This window comes from Haliotis rubra, unplaced genomic scaffold (genome assembly GCF_003918875.1).
Source record: "Haliotis rubra isolate DU_JTF1 unplaced genomic scaffold, ASM391887v1 Scf249, whole genome shotgun sequence".
NCBI classification, from domain to species: Eukaryota; Metazoa; Mollusca; class Gastropoda; order Lepetellida; family Haliotidae; genus Haliotis; species Haliotis rubra.
The window spans coordinates 1347496-1364970 of NW_025766547.1; the positions used below are offsets into that span (position 1 = coordinate 1347496).

A 17475-nucleotide genomic window follows, 5' to 3' on the forward strand; every position below is an offset into this window, starting at 1 on the left:
GGTGTGTCAACAAGGACAGTGCTGAAGTGGAAGCTGACTACAAACACTAGGGTAACAGGGATACTGTACTCCAGCAAAAGAGACACAGGTAGCTACAATAGTAGAACCCGGAGATCAATTATGCCAGATTGGCCCATGAGCCACCGCCTTCTGACATAGGACTCTAGGCAGAATGAGTTCTAACATGATAGTTTATATTAGAACAGGTCATGATAAGAAACAACTGAATAAGCAATGATTTTAATGTTAAATGTTTCCGATTGATAGAATCGGGCCGATTGTACCACCAGTCTAAGTGAAGCAAGGGCTAAAGTTCCCCAGCACCCACCACGAGGAGGTGGCTCTTCACGGGTGCCTACATGTTCACAAATGTTTGTGTAAGTTGATGGCCTGTAAGTTTTGTTATAATTATATATAGACACAGGTAAACAAGCTGTCTTGTGTCGACGGTGAAATTGAAATATGGACTCCAACATCTAGGTGAAACTGAAACATTTTCTCCAACACTGAGGTGAAACTGAAACATTGTCTCAAACACCTTGGGGGAACTGAAGCATTAATGTATCGGATAAACTCATAATCTGTACAGGGGTAGTGGGGTAGTTAGGAGATAAACCTACTGTGTGGGAAAATCAGAGGTATATAACGAAATTATAATACCTCTACTTTTCATTTAAAACCGAACGCGTAGCGTGAGGTTTTAAATGAACAATTTAGAGCTATTATAATTTCGTTATATACCTCTGATTTTCCAACAGAGTAGGTTTATCTCCATTCCACCATGACAATTTTATGAACAATTTCAGGTGGAGCTCTTTCTTTGGTTACCAGTCAATACGTGAAGCGGCCTTGCATTCCAATCTCAAGTTGCATCGCCCGAAACGGGGTGATTGGTGGCAAACGGTCAATGACTAACAAACTCCAGATTCAGTATTAACAAATCACGTTTTGTTTTTCCAATGCATCAATCACCATTCATTAACTGATAAGTTGGAAAACATATATCAAATAAGTTTAAAAAGCTTGGTTCACATTTGAAATTTCCACAGTAGACCCTTTCCCCACCAGAATAATGGCAGCAACCTCATGGCCTTGACCTTTTCTCGGAAGTCATTGTTTACATTTACGTGCAAATTTGGAAAGATGCGACAGGAGAGCCTCTGACAGTGTGTGCAAGGTTAACCTGATTGTATGACTGAGATAGTCTTTGATATCTAATTACTGGTACTGGTACAAAATTTAAGAGTAGAGGCGCTTTTGCTGTAACGAGAAGTCCGTGTTGTACCGAATTTAGATACTGTTGAATTTTGCGCCCTGTCAACTTCACGCACCTCTACGTCTGCGTGCGACAGCTGTGGTGACTCTTACACACTCATGTGTGTACTTTGTGCTCAAATTCGATTCTACGGATATTATTTTCTACATTTTGAAAAGTGTTTTGTGACCTAGTGGCTTCAAAGTGTAGTGAATTCAAATTGAATCGGATTCGCTGGCATGTTCGCGAGTCTGCTGACAAAGAGCCAGATTTGTGGTGATATTTCCGAAAGGATGGATCAGGACATGAGGGTGTACCTCTGGCATAAACACGGTAAGGTAATTAATTATACTTTAATAGACTACTTTAGATCAAGCAGTGTAATGGAGAAGAGGGATCATGACTAAGCTAAATTACTTTTTCAACGATATTATATTTAGAGAATAAATATGTTGGGCTAAACAGAACGGTTTGCAGATTCTGTAATTGTGTTTTACTGCCGCTAAATTTGAAACAGTACAAATTTCAAAATATCATTTTCTTTGAATTGATAATCCAACTGTTTATTTATGTGGACGGAAGGCATTAAAATTTCTTCGGCGTTCGATGATAATGCATCCTCCGTAACCGGATCAAGATCAGTGGCGATATCGTTGACGAAAGCTGATAATAAATTTAACACGGAAATTAAGTAGCAGTCTATTGCTGGATCTATTCTGACATAACATAGAATCAACGTAAACATATTTGTTTTTGCTGAATTTTTATTCGGAAAGCTGACGATATTTTGATCTTGTTCGACTGAATGTTTGTTTCCATGCTGTCGAAGTACTTTTGTATGTATAAACACCTATTGCTGTGGTTTACGTAAGTAGTGAGTCGAGCCCGTCATCGCTAAATCCATCTTTAAAGACATATGTGTAATTTCCGACAGCAAAATCGCCGTAATTTATCGATGCATCAGTAGGTTGTTTGGTGTCCGCCATGATGGTGGGCAGACAAAAATAGTGCATCATGGTAAACCATGTATGATTGCGCACGGAAAATCAGAGACCTGTATTATATACCTCTGAATGACTTTAATTAACCAATCACAATCCAGTGTTTACTGAAGTCATGGTAGAATGGTGCTTATCACCGTTTTATATATCCTAAATGAAAATATCCTGACCGACATGAAACATAAAAGGTTTAATGTCACCAAATTCTCACAACTTCTAAGTAGCAATCAAAAGACTTAATATTTATTTTCTTTCTTTATTTAACAGAGACAATGGACCAAATTTCGGTGGCCCTTTTGTCCTCTTAGTTACTGAGTTCAATCAATATTTGTCGGTACAGATTTATGAATCTAAACATCACATGACATGGTTCCGAATCATCATATGTAATCGTACGTCAAACACTTTATGAATGATATCAATGATCATTAACACTCTAGAACCTATATTGGAAGTGCCACAGTAATGACCATATATTACCATATGCCGTTTCGCTGCAAGGAGCTTGGCTAGAGATAACACACATCACTGGATTGTCTGGACCAGACTCGATTATTTACAAACCGCCGCCATATAGCTGGAATATTGCGGCGTAAAACTAAACACCCACACACTCACTCACTCACTCGTACATTTACTAACAGTCACCGATACCTTTTCCCTTGGTAGCCATCTCGTTTGCATCTATTCTCAACTGATGTGCCTATATTGACAATAGTTTGAGGCTTTTTATCGTCATGTGATATATCCGTGCTAACATCGAGCTCACAGAATTCCCTCTGGGAAGAGTTACGGCATACGGCCCAGTACCCAATGGTGCCATTGAAAACTATTACTGAAAACTCTTACGATGTGCGTCGTAACTGTGTTGTATTCAGTGAAAGTTACAGTCAACGAGCTAATATCGCTTTGTAAAAGATGGATCCAGGTGAATAATGAACTTGGGTCATCCGAACGGATTCTAAAGACATTTGGGCATGAAGAGTTTCATACCCACGCCTTATTGTCGTTCTCCAGCAAGCATCTGTTGGTTCCCCCTCAACATCCCCTCTACCCTAGTCTATCATACAGATCATGAAGCAAATACATCAAAGAAAGCAAATGCAAGTCTAGAATGTGTGGCAGGTCTGAAAATGAAGAAAGTCTCCGGGCTTCTTTTCATTATATCTGTAAACCTGTATATCTGTTTTATCTGTAAAATATGTTCATTTCGGAGTCTAGTTTCGAAGGTCTATTTTTGGTACACAGCACAAACGTTTCTACACACTAGGCGACTCCACTCACCGACAAACTGACGCAACTACAACGCTCAACCAGCGGTTAAATCACATTCCATTCGTAGCTAAATCGGGACCGAGAGAAAGATGCCATCAAATTCAAAGTTTACCCACCGACATGTGTCCAGATTTACCGAGTTCTGTTGAAATAGCTTATTACTCCTATGAATTATTACAGATGTACAGTAGTATGAAAGGGAGGTAAGCGTGGAGTGACTATTCATCCCTATTATCGTCCACTGTTTCAGGCTACGCTTATCACCGTCACACAGTCAGTTGATGGATTACTTTGTAAAGCCATGTGATACATTATGCAGTTATTAACATGTTGATAACATCACAGTCATTAGTCAGATATTGTACAGTCAACTCCCTATCGTTTTGACTTTTGCTATTTACAACCACGTGACGATATGCAATAGAAAGTAATGTTTATCACTGGACCGTAAATGAATAATTGCGAAACGCTGTCTAAATACCACCGTGTCACCGTCCTGCCGCAGAACGAATCCAACAGCGGCCGCAACTATCTGTGCTGGAATCTGGCAAGTAATCTGCTGATCAAAACTGATAGCTGGAATAGTTTCATGTTCGTTCAGTGGTGTACACAGCTTCACCGATAGCCTTGCGTGATTGAGTTCCCGGAGATGGATGTGAAACCGGTGCTTCTCGTCATTGCATGGATGCTAGGTAAGGACATTTTTTAAAAGTGTGTGAACGTAACGCTTTGAATAGTATTTAGGTCATACTAGAGTGTATACGCTTTGTGCAAGGCGTTGGCCGTTTTTTTTCATTAGCCAAGTAGTATGCTACAGGACCACGAAACATACTCAGAGAGAGGATCTAGGCTTCTGAACATCCATACTTGGACCATGGCACTGTTAAGGGAAACAGCTGATTGGTCACTGGTTAGACTAACATCTAGTCTCTAAAATGAACATATTTTACAGAAAGAAAACCAGTTCCTAAATTACAATCATACAATACCATAAAGGGGCCCAGAGACTTTCTTCTGAAACAGTGGAAATCTAGACTTGCCATATATTATACACTTGCATGAGGTTTCTAGGATAAAATCTTTTCAGTGTCTGTATGAAGACTAGACACCGGTTTAAGCGAATATTTGGTGTCAGAAGTAGCTGAATGTTTAAGATATAAGGCGGTTACTATTTTTTACGTGTTGTTGTTCAGTTGTTTTGAACCTAATGTTATGCTGTTGTTTCATGTCTCTTCTTATTCCTGTTTCCGACCTTCTTATTCCTGCTGTTATGCTGTCATTTCATGCATCTTGTATATCCCTGTGTTTCCGATCTCCTTACACCTGATGTTATGCTGTTGTTTCATGTCTCTTGTATATCCCTGTTTCCGATCTCCTTACACCTGATGTTGTGCTGTTGTTTCATGTCTTTTGTATATTCCTCTGTTTCTGATCTCATTACTACTGCTGTTATTCTGTTATTTCATGTCTCTTTATATTCCTCTGTTTCCGATCTCCTTACACCTGATGTTGTGCTGTTGTTTCATGTCTCTTGTATAACCCTGTTTCTGATCTCCTTACACCTGATGTTGTGCTGTTATTTCATGTCTCTTGTATATCCCTCTGTTTCCGGTCTCCTGACACCTGACATTATACTGTTGTTTCATGTCTCTTGTATATCTTTGTTTTTCCGATCTCCTTACACCTGATGTTGTGCTGTTGTTTCATGTCTCTTGTGTACCCTGTGTTTCCGATCTCCTTACTCCTGATGTTGAGCTGTTATTTCATGTCTCTTGTATATCCCTGTGTTTCCGATCTCCTTACACCTGATGTTGTGCTGTTGTTTCATGTCTCTTGTGTACCCTGTGTTTCCGATCTCCTTACACCTGATGTTAGGCTGTTGTTTCATGTCTCTTGTATATCCTTGTGTTTACGATCTCCTTACTCCTGATGTTATGATGTTGTTTCATGTCTCTAGTATATCCCTGTTTCAGATCTCCTCACACCCGATGTTATGCTGTTGTTGCATGTCTCTTGTATATCCCTTTGTTTCCGATCGCATTTCTACTGCTGTTATGCTGTTGTTTCATGTCGCTTGTATATCCCTGTGTTTCCGATCTCCTTACTCCTGATGTTGTGCTGTTGTTTCACGTCTCCTGTCTATCCCTGCTCATGTCCTGTTGTTTCACGTCTTTTGTCTAGTTTTTATATTGTCCCGTTGGGTGGTTTTGCCTGTTTATCCCCGAGATTGTTCTGTTGTCAGCCTCTGCAGCTTGCAATCCCAAACAACGCCTGGTTGCTGATTTGTTTCGAACTTACGACAAACGTGTTGAACCCTTTGGTCCTAACACCACCCTGGATGTGAGGATGGACCTCATGCTTGCAGAGATATCTGGTATCGTAAGTATACCTGACCACAGTTAGAACATTTACGATGGATAATGGATTAGGCATTAAATGCATTATATATTAAAAATAGTGACATGTTTACATTATATATTGAATACCTCAAGAGAAATAGTGATATATTTACGTTACATAGTGAATAGTTCAAGAGAACAAGCGGCATGCTTACGTTTTATATTGAACAGTGGAAGAGAAAGAGTGATATGTTTACATTTAATATTGAAATTGTCAAGATAAAATGTGATGTGTTTACAGACAGACAGACAGGTATTATTCAGTAGGTGAGACCCAGTGGCCCAAAGTACAACTGAAGATGTTTAATGACAATTTTTGGTCACGTGACATGAGGTTTTACACGTGATTTAATACATCCTGGATAATCTCCAGGCTATGCGTTCCGATAAATCTCCACTAACTCCCTGGATGCATCTACGGCTCGGCCTGATAAATGTATTTATTCTTCCCATTGCTGGTGTGTTCTCCAATCAAGTGTCTATGCTGGGAACCTGAGCGTACCAATCACAAGGCTTCCATGATAACTCGCTTCTGCTTCCTTTATCTAACTGATTAAACTTGGCAACACAATTTTTACAGAGGTACCCTGAAAGAGGTAGAAAGAGCTCTTGCATATATGTTTTGAAAGTTTCAAACCTGTCAATTTGTCTGTATGATTTTTTCCTTAAAATTGAGTCGCACAGCGAGCAAACCTTCGCGGCTGCGTCCGCCATCGTTGTTAACACTGACAAGCTCGGTTGTAACGGCTTATCTGATTGGCTGCTGTGAGAAGGCGGAGCCAGAAAAGGAGGTAATACAATTATCGGGCCGTGCCACAGATGCATCCAGGGTACAAGTGGAGATTCGTCGGAACGTTTACCCTAGAGACTATCAAGGATGGATTTAAGAATGGACATCAAATGTTTTATGAAAATTGCTACAGATTTGATAATATCAACATTTATAACAATTAAGTAGATTATACATCGTTGTGTGGAATCATTTGCACATTTAAATACTTCTTTTGGCAGGCAGAAAAATTCGTCTTCATTTTTACCGGAAAAACAATATATAAGAACATGATAAATGATATGTTAAGGTTATATACTGAAAAAAGGTAGTAAAGGACATCATTGCTGATCTACTTAACATATTTGTAGTTTTAAAATGATTCAGCTTTCAGAAATAAAACAAATAAAGTCATTTGTTTACTTTGGTTGATTTTAAATATGGAGTGTTACGAACTGATGACGTCATAATCCCTTTTTAATTATTGTAGGACGAGAAAAAGCAAGTGCTAACTACAAACTGCTGGATATCTTTGGTACGTATGCGTGAGTGAGTGGGAGAGATGGGTTTTACGCCGTTTTGAACAGTATTCCGGTTACATGACAACGTACCAGCTTCGTGTGGGAGTAAGCCCGACAAAGAAATGCAGGTAGTGGTTCATGTGAACTATCTGTCACTATGTACCCGAAACCAACGACAATAGGCTGGCCACAGACCAATAACACATCTCACACAGGGCAATGTATTGTGTGAAACGTGTGCTCAGCATTTATCTTCTCAACAGTTAAAGGCAGCGGTTGATTTGCACAAATATATTGCTTTGTGCATGTGAATGTTATATACAACCCCATATCATAAGCAAGTACACACACATCACTCCTACCCCACATCCGGGCCAAAAGCATTGAGGTGAGAACATGTGGAGTGATGATCCTGGTTACAGCAAGTAGATCTGTGATAATATGTTTCTTAAAGACCTTTATTGGTATTTTGCTATGAAAGCTAATTCCACTTCTGCAGATGTAAGGATTACTGTACAAACCAGACTTAAAGCAATAATACTCAAAACATAAACTGAGGTATATTTTTGTCATCCTTTCCTAGAGATGGAAGGATGCATCGTTAGCATGGCAACCAGAAAAACATAAGAACGTAACAGAGATCCGTGTCCCAGCTGACGCCATATGGACGCCTGACATGAGACTTAAAAACTCGTAAGTACCTCCTGATGTCAATTAAAATATGTATTATGATGAGAGTATTTTTAAAATAGTTCATCCTGGACGTACATTTATATCCATGAAAACAAAATGTTTTAACGGATTCAGACTGTGCAATGTAATAAAATATAGCTAGTTTAAAATAATGTTAGTTATCCTACTGTGAATGGGATGTTTGTCAAATATTTTTATATCCGTACCACCCTGGTAATCATGGCGGGTTTTATGTATTATCATCTAATCAAATTTATTATTATTATTATTAATATTATTATTTTTTATAAAACTAACATAATGATATCATATACTAATGTTAGCTTCTTGGCTTGAATACGATGTTATTTAAGGTAATAGCCTTCATTAGCAAACTATACTAGATATTGATAAAGGCAACACTCTTGTTTGAAATGATGTTAAGCCTTCAAAATATGTTATACCAGTCTTAACCTACCGTGAAGAATTAAGTTTGCCTCCTCCATACGACACCATCGACACCTGTTGAAAGCTGGACTATTGTTTGTTTCTTCAAGAGGTGGCTTGGGCGGTGGGGTAGCCTAGTGGTTAAAGCGTTCGCTCGTCACGACGAAGACCCGCGTTTGATTGCCCACATAGGTACAATGTGTGAAGCCCATTTCTGGTGTCCCCCGTCGTGATATTGCTGGAATATTGTTTGTATCAAGAGGTGGTCATTACTGGATTATGTAGTAGGATGCAAAGATGGCGAGGAATCAGTGGACACATTAGTCACATGACCGTTGCTATGATACTGTCAAACGCTGTCAAGATACTATGAGGTTGGGAAGTAGTGTGTGGTTGACCATTCAGAAGTTTCAAATCGTTAAAATTGGATCCATTCGCAAAAATTATAATAATTGACTGGTACCGGGACTGGTTCATCTTCCCGCCGCAATAAGCTACGGGTAACACAGCTCTACAAACACGTGTACCTGTTGATCGGGTGACTTCGGGCAATATCAATATGGATCTTAATTAAGTTGCAGAATGCAAGAATTTAAGAACTATGCATTCTGTACTGAACTGTAACATGATTTTGTCGGTCATGTGAACATTATTGAGTGTGTGTGTGAGAGAGAGAGAGACAGAGAGCGAGGGAGATGAAGAGAGCGAGGGAGATGAACAGAAAGAGAGAGAAAGAGAGAGAGAGAGAGAGGTGAGGTGAAATTGGGTTTAACGTCGTGCTTGAGAATATTTCGCTCATATGACGACGTGCATGCGTGTGTATGTGTATGTGCAGCTGCATGTACTAGCCCAGACTGAAGCTGGTTTTATAGTGCTAGCCCACTGAGATACCATGCCGCAGTGAAGCATGAATACCCCACTCAGACACATTATACTGACGCCGAGCCGACCAGTCCTTGTTGTACCCATTAATGCCGAGCGACAGGCAGGGACCAACAAGTACCATATTTTAACGTCTTTTGATATGACGCGGTCGGGGATCGAACCCGCGACCTTCCGCTCTCCGGGCGGACGCTCTAACCACTACACCAAGGGGGCGGCCAGAGAGAGAGAGAGAGAGAGAGAGAGAGAGAGAGAGAGAGAGAGAGAGAGAGAGAGAGAGAGAGAGAGAGAGAGAGAGAGAGAGAGAGAGAGAGAGAGAGAGAGAGAGAGAGAGAGAGAGAGAGAGAGAGAGAGAGAGAGAGAGAGAGAGAGAGAGAGAGAGAGAGAGTAATGCTATCAGTCGAGCTAAAGTGACTGAAGTATATATTAGATATGTCTGAACACATACTTTCCTCAGTGCTCAATGTTAACGGCTTGTTTGAAGCCACTTAAACTATTTACATATATAGACTGAAAGTGTTTGGTAATTTATATTCACTTCCGGTGCAGAGCCGAAGGTAATCAAATATCGCCAAGCGGAATAAACAACGCCATTCTGAGGTCAAGTGGAAACGTATTGGTGTCCTACCAGGTCATCTTGAAGACGTCGTGTCAAATCGACGTTGCATCCTTTCCCATGGACCGACAAGAATGCCGGATGATGTTCGAGTCGTTGACATACAATGGCGATCAACTGAATATCTCAAATGGTGAACGAGGGGAAGCATCCTTATCTGAATACATTTCCAATGCAGAATGGGATCTGATCTCATATACAAAGTCCCGGCAGGTCCTGTATTACACATGTTGCCCGGAGCCATACCTTTCATTAACGTACACAATGACCCTGAGACGACGGCCCCTGTTCTTCCTGATGTACCTCATGGTGCCCTGCCTCATCATCACGTTGGTGGCTCTGCTGGGACTCCTGGTGCCGAACGAATCTGGAGAGAAAATATCTATTGGAATCACTTCTCTTCTGTCAATGATAGCGTTGTTGCTTGTTCTTTCAACATTGCTACCACCGACGTCGCTTGCGATTCCTCTAATTGGTACGTTGTGTTGTTTCTTGTTTTAAATAGTTTCAGTGAGTGAATGAAGTAGGTTTAACTCGCTCATCTTGTTGTTGCCCTGTGCAGTGATGGCTCTTCAAAAGACGACCACAATTATGTGTCCCCGGTTTAAAAGAATACTAGAAAAATTAAATTGAATTTGTGAGTGAGTGAGTGAGTGAGTGAGTGACATTTCTAACATGTGTTACAGTACGCCACACGTACCCTACATTTATACTACTTTTAAGCTGACATTAAAACAACATTCAAACTTTATTATAATATATTATTACTACATGTATACTACATTAAAACAACATTCAACTATATATATATATATACTATATTATTACTATATTTATACTGCATCAAAACAACATTCAAACTATATATATACTATATCATTACTACATTTATACTACATTAAAACAACATTCAACTATATATATATACTATATTATTACTACATTTATACTGCATCAAAACAACATTCAAACTATATATATACTAAATTATTACTACATTTATACTACATTAAAACAACATTGAAACTATATATATACCATATTATTACTATATTTTTACTGCATCAAAACAACATTGAAACTATATATATATATATAACATTATTCTACATTATACTATATTGATAGTATATTTGTGCTACATTGATGCAAAATGTACACTCTATACTATACGCCATACTAGTCGGTGGTGCGGCTTTACAACATAAAATAATCATTTATCCAGGTACAGCTATGGAGTCTGTTTCTAGGAATCACACTGGCATTCTCCCCATTAAATGCATACATAGCATTTGTGAGTGAGTGAGTGAGTGAGTGAGTGCATTGCTTGTCATTGCTTGTCATAATGTATCCATGTACAGCAATGGAATTTGTTTCTGGGAATCACACTGGCATTCTCCCCATCAAATGTCTTTAATATCGGCTTTTCACCTGTAGGTCGGTACTTCGCGATCAACATCGTCATCGTGTCTCTGAGTATTGGTCTGGCCGTGTTCACTCTGAATATCCATCACCGAGGGGCGAGAGGACACAGACTCCCGAGGCTTGTGAAAACTGTGTGCTTTAATATTCTTGCGAGGATCCTCTTCATCAAAATAGACCCGCCAGAGTCCACCGACGAGAACATGGTATGTTTAATGTTCCTTCTGTGATAATGTCAGAAATAGTTCATTTTGGTTGGTGGAAACCTGCACTGATACTGAAAGCGTGACCAGTATTTATTTGTGTTTTCCCGGAATTTATTGCTTGATTTTAACACACAGGTCCTAATTCGTGCTGATGACGAGGCCATGGATGCAGACAAACCAGGACCCACCATGACGGAGGGTCAGCCCGGTGGAGGGAATAACGTGGTGGGTGTTCTCAACCGACTGCTCCACACGGTAGAGAAGGCCACGGATCTACACAAGAGGAGGATCACATCACAAGACAGTCTTGCCGAGGCTACATATGAATGGAAACAGCTGACCATCGTTCTCGAACGCGCTCTGACGATCATATTTCTCATTGTCACACTTTGTACGACTTGTGTAATGTTCTCATAGACTCAGTGGTAGCCCAGTGGTTAAAGTGTTTGCTAGACAGACAGTAGGCCTAGCTTCTATTTGTATAAGGGTATAATCAGATTTTTTTTTCTCTGTAGAACCAACGGGTAGCCTTGTGGTTTAAGTGTTCGCTCATAAGGCCGCACGCCTTGCTTCTATTCCACATATGGATATTGTATCTACTATGATCTTGTACTCTCCAGAGCCTGGAGATTAAAGCGTTCGTTCATCAGGTCACATTCCAAGTTCCCACATGTATCACATGTTTGACAGTCTCGGTGGCGTGAGAACTGTTACGTGTTTATTCCAACGTTGAGACTAACACAGTACTTAAAAAGGAATAAGCCTGTCTGTACTCTGTGTGACACCAAGGTTGAGACTAACACAGTACATAACCGGGAATCAGCCTGTACTCGGTGTGACACCAACGTTGAGACTAACACAGTACATAACCGGGAATCAGCCTGTACTCTGTGTGACACCAACGAACCACTAAATGATGGGATGTAATTAGCAATTATATTCTAAAATAAACTCAGCTTACAAATCACCACAAAGGGATTACAGTGGCAGTACAGAATGACTGGCAAATTCAAAAGCAGTGATTACAGCAATACAGACAGAGTGTAATATTCACCTCATAGCAGCAATGATGGAGTTTCCAAACTTAGGCCCATGCTGAGTATTTAGGGTAAGAATTTCTCCGCACAAGTGCTAGTCTTAGCTGCCCATATGTCCCAAAGAAAAGAACACCAGAAGATTCTCCTTCTACCTGGTCAGAATATAGTGAAAGGCTTATATAGTTGGAGTACCGTGTAGTACCTTCCTCAAGTTTGTCTATATATAGCACAAGTCTAAATAAAGCACGCCACTGCCTCTCACTGACTATCCACACTTAGAACTCAACCTACTTTTTAAACCAATCAAAGGTTCCCATTTCCCTGTGTCAATAGGCTCTGAATGATTAAGAACTCGGCATTCAGCGGCCATTTAGCAAGCTGCCGATTGGTCAAAAGATACACATAAACAATGTTTTCATGTTTTATTGACGTGAGGTCCACGTGACTGCCACAGTCTTGCCGAAGGTGTCTTTGTAACGCCGATACGATCTGTGTCAATGTGTTAGGGGGATACGGCGATTTGTCCTTTCTCCGTATTTCAAGAATGAAACGTTGCATGCAGAAATCAAGGTCGCGGTTATTCAACGCAGAAATATCCCCTGGAATTACACCAAATTCTAAGAGAGTTGAAGCATGCTGACTTCGGTACTACACCCAGTCTTTCTAAACATTTAGTGCCCACTGGTTGTTTTGTCGCATTTTCTTCGCATCCTTTTGTTCTTGTTAGATATTATAGGATGATACAGGTGGGGCAAAACGACCGTCACTTTCCTCATGTTATACAAAATCTTGAGATGGAATAGACAGCAACTGGGCTAGACTTGCAGTTTGTGTACATTCAAAGTCAGTATTGTTGAAAAGTTCGTCAAACAGCAAATCAGAATTCGCGAAATCGGACTGCTCGTCCATGGCTCTCCACTTCAGAGCGCACATTTGAATTTGTGAGGTAAAGAAATTACGTAGCATATGACCTTCCTAGTGACCGCACTTCATAACTGTCGATCAAAAGTAGGTGGAGTTCTAAGTCAGTTAGAATCTATGTAGAGAAATCTTAGTGGCTTCGCCCCTTCTTAATCACTAAGATTTCTCTACATAGATTCTAACTACTACGTAGAATTGTTACACATGGAACATTGTTGCACAATGAATAACACAACCACATAACAAAAGGAGAGACCCGGATGCAGCCGTCTTGTGAATAGGTGGTAACTCTTGGTCTAGCACTTCTTGAACAATCTTGGGTTAGAATTGAGGCGGTAGCCGCGGCACCGATTCCATGACTCAGGTTGAAATGACCTTCAACTGCAAACTGGGACTTTCCAGTTTCAAGACGTCCTGTGGCAATGCTGCCAGTAGCCAAATTCAGTCTCGACATTTTCCACTTCCAGTTGTCCTCAAGAAACGTAACTATGACGACATGCTGAAGGACATTTGACATGGTTGACACAGCTTGCAGGAGCCTTCTGCTTTTAATTGCTTTAGAAAGCTACGACATTTTGAAAAAGATGTAGTTGTGCAGTTCGTCGGGAAACGAACAACTGGTTAACATCGTTCAAACAGGATTTCTGTTTATTTATTTATTATCTCATTTGTATTGGATTTTTAATGAAGATAGGTCAGACAATATCAGTATAGCCCTGTATATTGTGTTGTGTGGCAGTAAATTCTTGAAAACATATTGGTAGTGAATAAAACGTCAGATAATATCGGTATATCTCTGTATGTTGTGTTATGTGATAGTTAATTGTTTTAACATATTGGTAGTGATTAATACGTCAGACAATATCGGTATAAATCTGCATGTTGTGTTATGTGATAGTTAATTGTTTTAACATATTGGTAGTGAATAATACGTCAGACAATATCGGTATATCTCTGCATGTTGTGTTATGTGATAGTTAATTGTTTTAACATATTGGTAGTGAATACTACGTCAGACAATATCGGTATATCTCTGCATGTTGTGTTATGTGATAGTTAATTGTTTTAACATATTGGTAGTGAATACTACGTCAGACAATATCGGTATATCTCTGCATGTTGTGTTATGTGATAGTTAATTGTTTTAACATATTGGTAGTGAATACTACGTCAGACAATATCGGTATATCTCTGCATGTTGTGTTATGTGATAGTTAATTGTTTTAACATATTGGTAGTGAATAATACGTCAGGCAATATCAGTATAACCCTAAATGTTGTGTTAAAAGACATTTAATTGTTGTAAACATTGGTACTGATTGTCAATGACGGTAAATGATTGACTTGTTGTTGGCTAGTAAAATGTCTACTGTTGCCCACAGCAACTACTTAGAGTTATCTGTCCCTAGTTACGTGCGAACACTGCAGCTTGGCAGCGCTTCAAGGAAACATAAACCGACACGATGCGATAGCTCAGATACACGAGTGATTGCTATCTTACGTTAAGCGCTTTTCAGGAGCAGGACAAGTTTCACATGGTTTACGTCCTGGCGTCCGTCGATGGACAGGGTTCAAGGCCGTTGGGTAAATAACGTCCGGCTCAACACATGCCTGAAAGACAAATTGCATATGCATTGATATTCCGTTAACGTTGGGTGTTCCGATACGTTTTCACAGCGACTGGACTTACCATAGGAACCGGCCAACACGGCTAAAATCCGTAAAGGTCATATTGGTCTAATTCTAATCCCCCATGAAACATTACTCACTGTCGACACTCAGCCATTCATGAAAAATGCGTACATCATCACTTAAGTGTCTAAAACGCTATATACTCAACATGTCTTCAATTTCACTGAGCTTTCTATTACTATTTACAATGTCTTTTTGCTACTATAAACTCACAATCCGATGAACACGTCCTGCCCAAGATAATTTCAGTTATAAATAACCTTGTAGAATGACATCCAAAACTATCCTTCAGAAACACCTCAGTCTCATTATCCAAATATTGAATCAGTTTACTTGCTGGCCCATTCAATATAAAAGGAAATGACTTTGAAGAAAATCATGAACAATTGAATAGCTGGGAAGGTGGCAGCTTGACCGTTAGTTCCACAGACTTTGATTGCATGTGGTCCCATTTAATCGTCCCATCAGTTTTCATTGATTCAAAGTAAAACAATTCAATCTCCATTCAGAAATATACATACATAAAAATAAATATACATTTCCTGAAATCCATGTACACAGCTATTTTTCCCTTTACCAAAAAACGGAATTTGTTTCCGACGATAGTCACGACTAGGTATTCTGTCATTTGTCTATAGTAAATGTATATTTGCTGGACTTTCCTCATGTATTATGAGTATATAATGATATCAGGTTACCATTGCATGTACCCTTCAGGCCGTACCTCCACGATACACCTGTACATGCACCCTTCATGCCGTACCTCCACGATACACCTCGCAATGCACGCTTCATTGTGTACCTCCACGATACACCTCGAAATGGACCCTTCGTGCCGTACCTCTACAATACACCTCTACATTCACTCTTCATGCCGTACCTCCACGATACACCTCGACAGGCTACTTTCATGCCGAACCTCCACGATACACCTCGATACCTCGTACCTCCACGATACACCTCGACATGCACCCTTCATGCCGTACCTCCACGATACACCTCGACATGCACCCTTCATGCCGTACCTCCAGGATACACCTATACAAGCACCCTTCATGCCGTACCTCCACGATACACCTGGCTATGCATCCTTCATGCCGTACCTCCACGATACACCTCGACATGCACCCTTCGTGCCGTACCTTTACAATACACCTCGACATGCACCCTTCATGCCGTACCTCAACGATACACCTCGCTATGCTCCCTTCATGGTGTACCTCCACGATACACCTCGACATGCACACCTCGTGCCGTACCTCTAGAATACACCTCTACATGCACTCTTCATGACGTACCTCCACGATACACCTCGACATGCACCCTTCATGTCGTACCTCCACGATACACCTCGATACCTCGTACCTCCACGATACACCTTGCTATGCACCCTTCATGTCGTACCTCCACGATACACCTCAACATGCACCCTTCATGCCGTACCTCTACGATACACCTCTACACGCACCCTTCATGGTGTACCTCCACGATACACCTCGAAATGCACCCTTCATGCCGTACCTCTACAATACACCTCTAGATGCACTCTTCATGCCGTACCTTCACGATACACCTCGACATGCACTCTTCATGCCATACCTCCACGATACACCTCGCTGAGCACCCTTCATGGTGTACCTCCACGATACACCTTGCTATGCACCCTTCATGCCGTACCTCCACGATACACCTCGACATGCACTCTTCATGCCATACCTCCACGATACACCTAGATACATCGGACCTCCACGATACACCTTGCTATGCACCCTTCATGCCGTACCTCCACGATACACCTCGACATGCACTCTTCATGCCGTACCTCCACGATACACCTCTACATGCACCCTTCATGGTGTACCTCCACGATACACCTCGACATGCACCCTTCGTGCCGTACCTCTACAATACACCTCTACATGCACCTTTCATGCCGTACCTCAACGATACACCTCGCTATGCACCCTTCATGGTGTACCTCCACGATACACCTCAACATGCACCCTTCGTGGTGTACCTCTAGAATACACCTCGACATGCACTCTTCATGCCGTAACTCCACGATACACCTCGACATGCACCCTTCATGCCGTACCTCCACGATACACCTCGATACATCGTACCTCCACGATACACCTTGCTATGCACCCTTCATGCCGTACCTCCACGATACACCTCAACATGCACCCTTCATGCCGTACCTCTACGATACACCTCTACATGCACCCTTCATGGTGTACCTCCACGATACACCTCGACATGCACCCTTCGTGCCGCACCTCTACAATACACCTCGACATGCACCCTTCATGCCGTACCTCCACGATACACCTCGATACCTCGTACCTCCACGATACACC

At 40.9% G+C, this 17475-nt stretch overlaps 1 protein-coding gene across 7 annotated transcripts in view; it reads left to right on the forward strand.

Annotated features, from left to right (window-relative positions):
- Positions 1 to 14804, forward strand: part of LOC124279272 (neuronal acetylcholine receptor subunit alpha-10-like) — a 143275-nt gene extending 128471 nt beyond the window's left edge. For 3 of the 7 annotated variants that reach the window (XM_046715096.1, XM_046715097.1, XM_046715100.1), the window contains 6 exons: positions 5774 to 5910; positions 7190 to 7234; positions 7804 to 7913; positions 9771 to 10312; positions 11275 to 11465; positions 11601 to 14804. In XM_046715096.1, the coding sequence (XP_046571052.1) occupies positions 5774 to 5910; positions 7190 to 7234; positions 7804 to 7913; positions 9771 to 10312; positions 11275 to 11465; positions 11601 to 11882 (1307 nt within the window). In that variant the 3' untranslated portion in view covers positions 11883 to 14804. Of the gene's footprint in view, positions 1 to 4049; positions 4224 to 5773; positions 5911 to 7189; positions 7235 to 7803; positions 7914 to 9770; positions 10313 to 11274; positions 11466 to 11600 lie in introns of those variants that run through there. The other 4 variants (XR_006899334.1, XM_046715095.1, XM_046715098.1 and 1 more) reach the window with 4 other exon arrangements.
- Positions 14805 to 17475: the final 2671 nt, after the last annotated feature.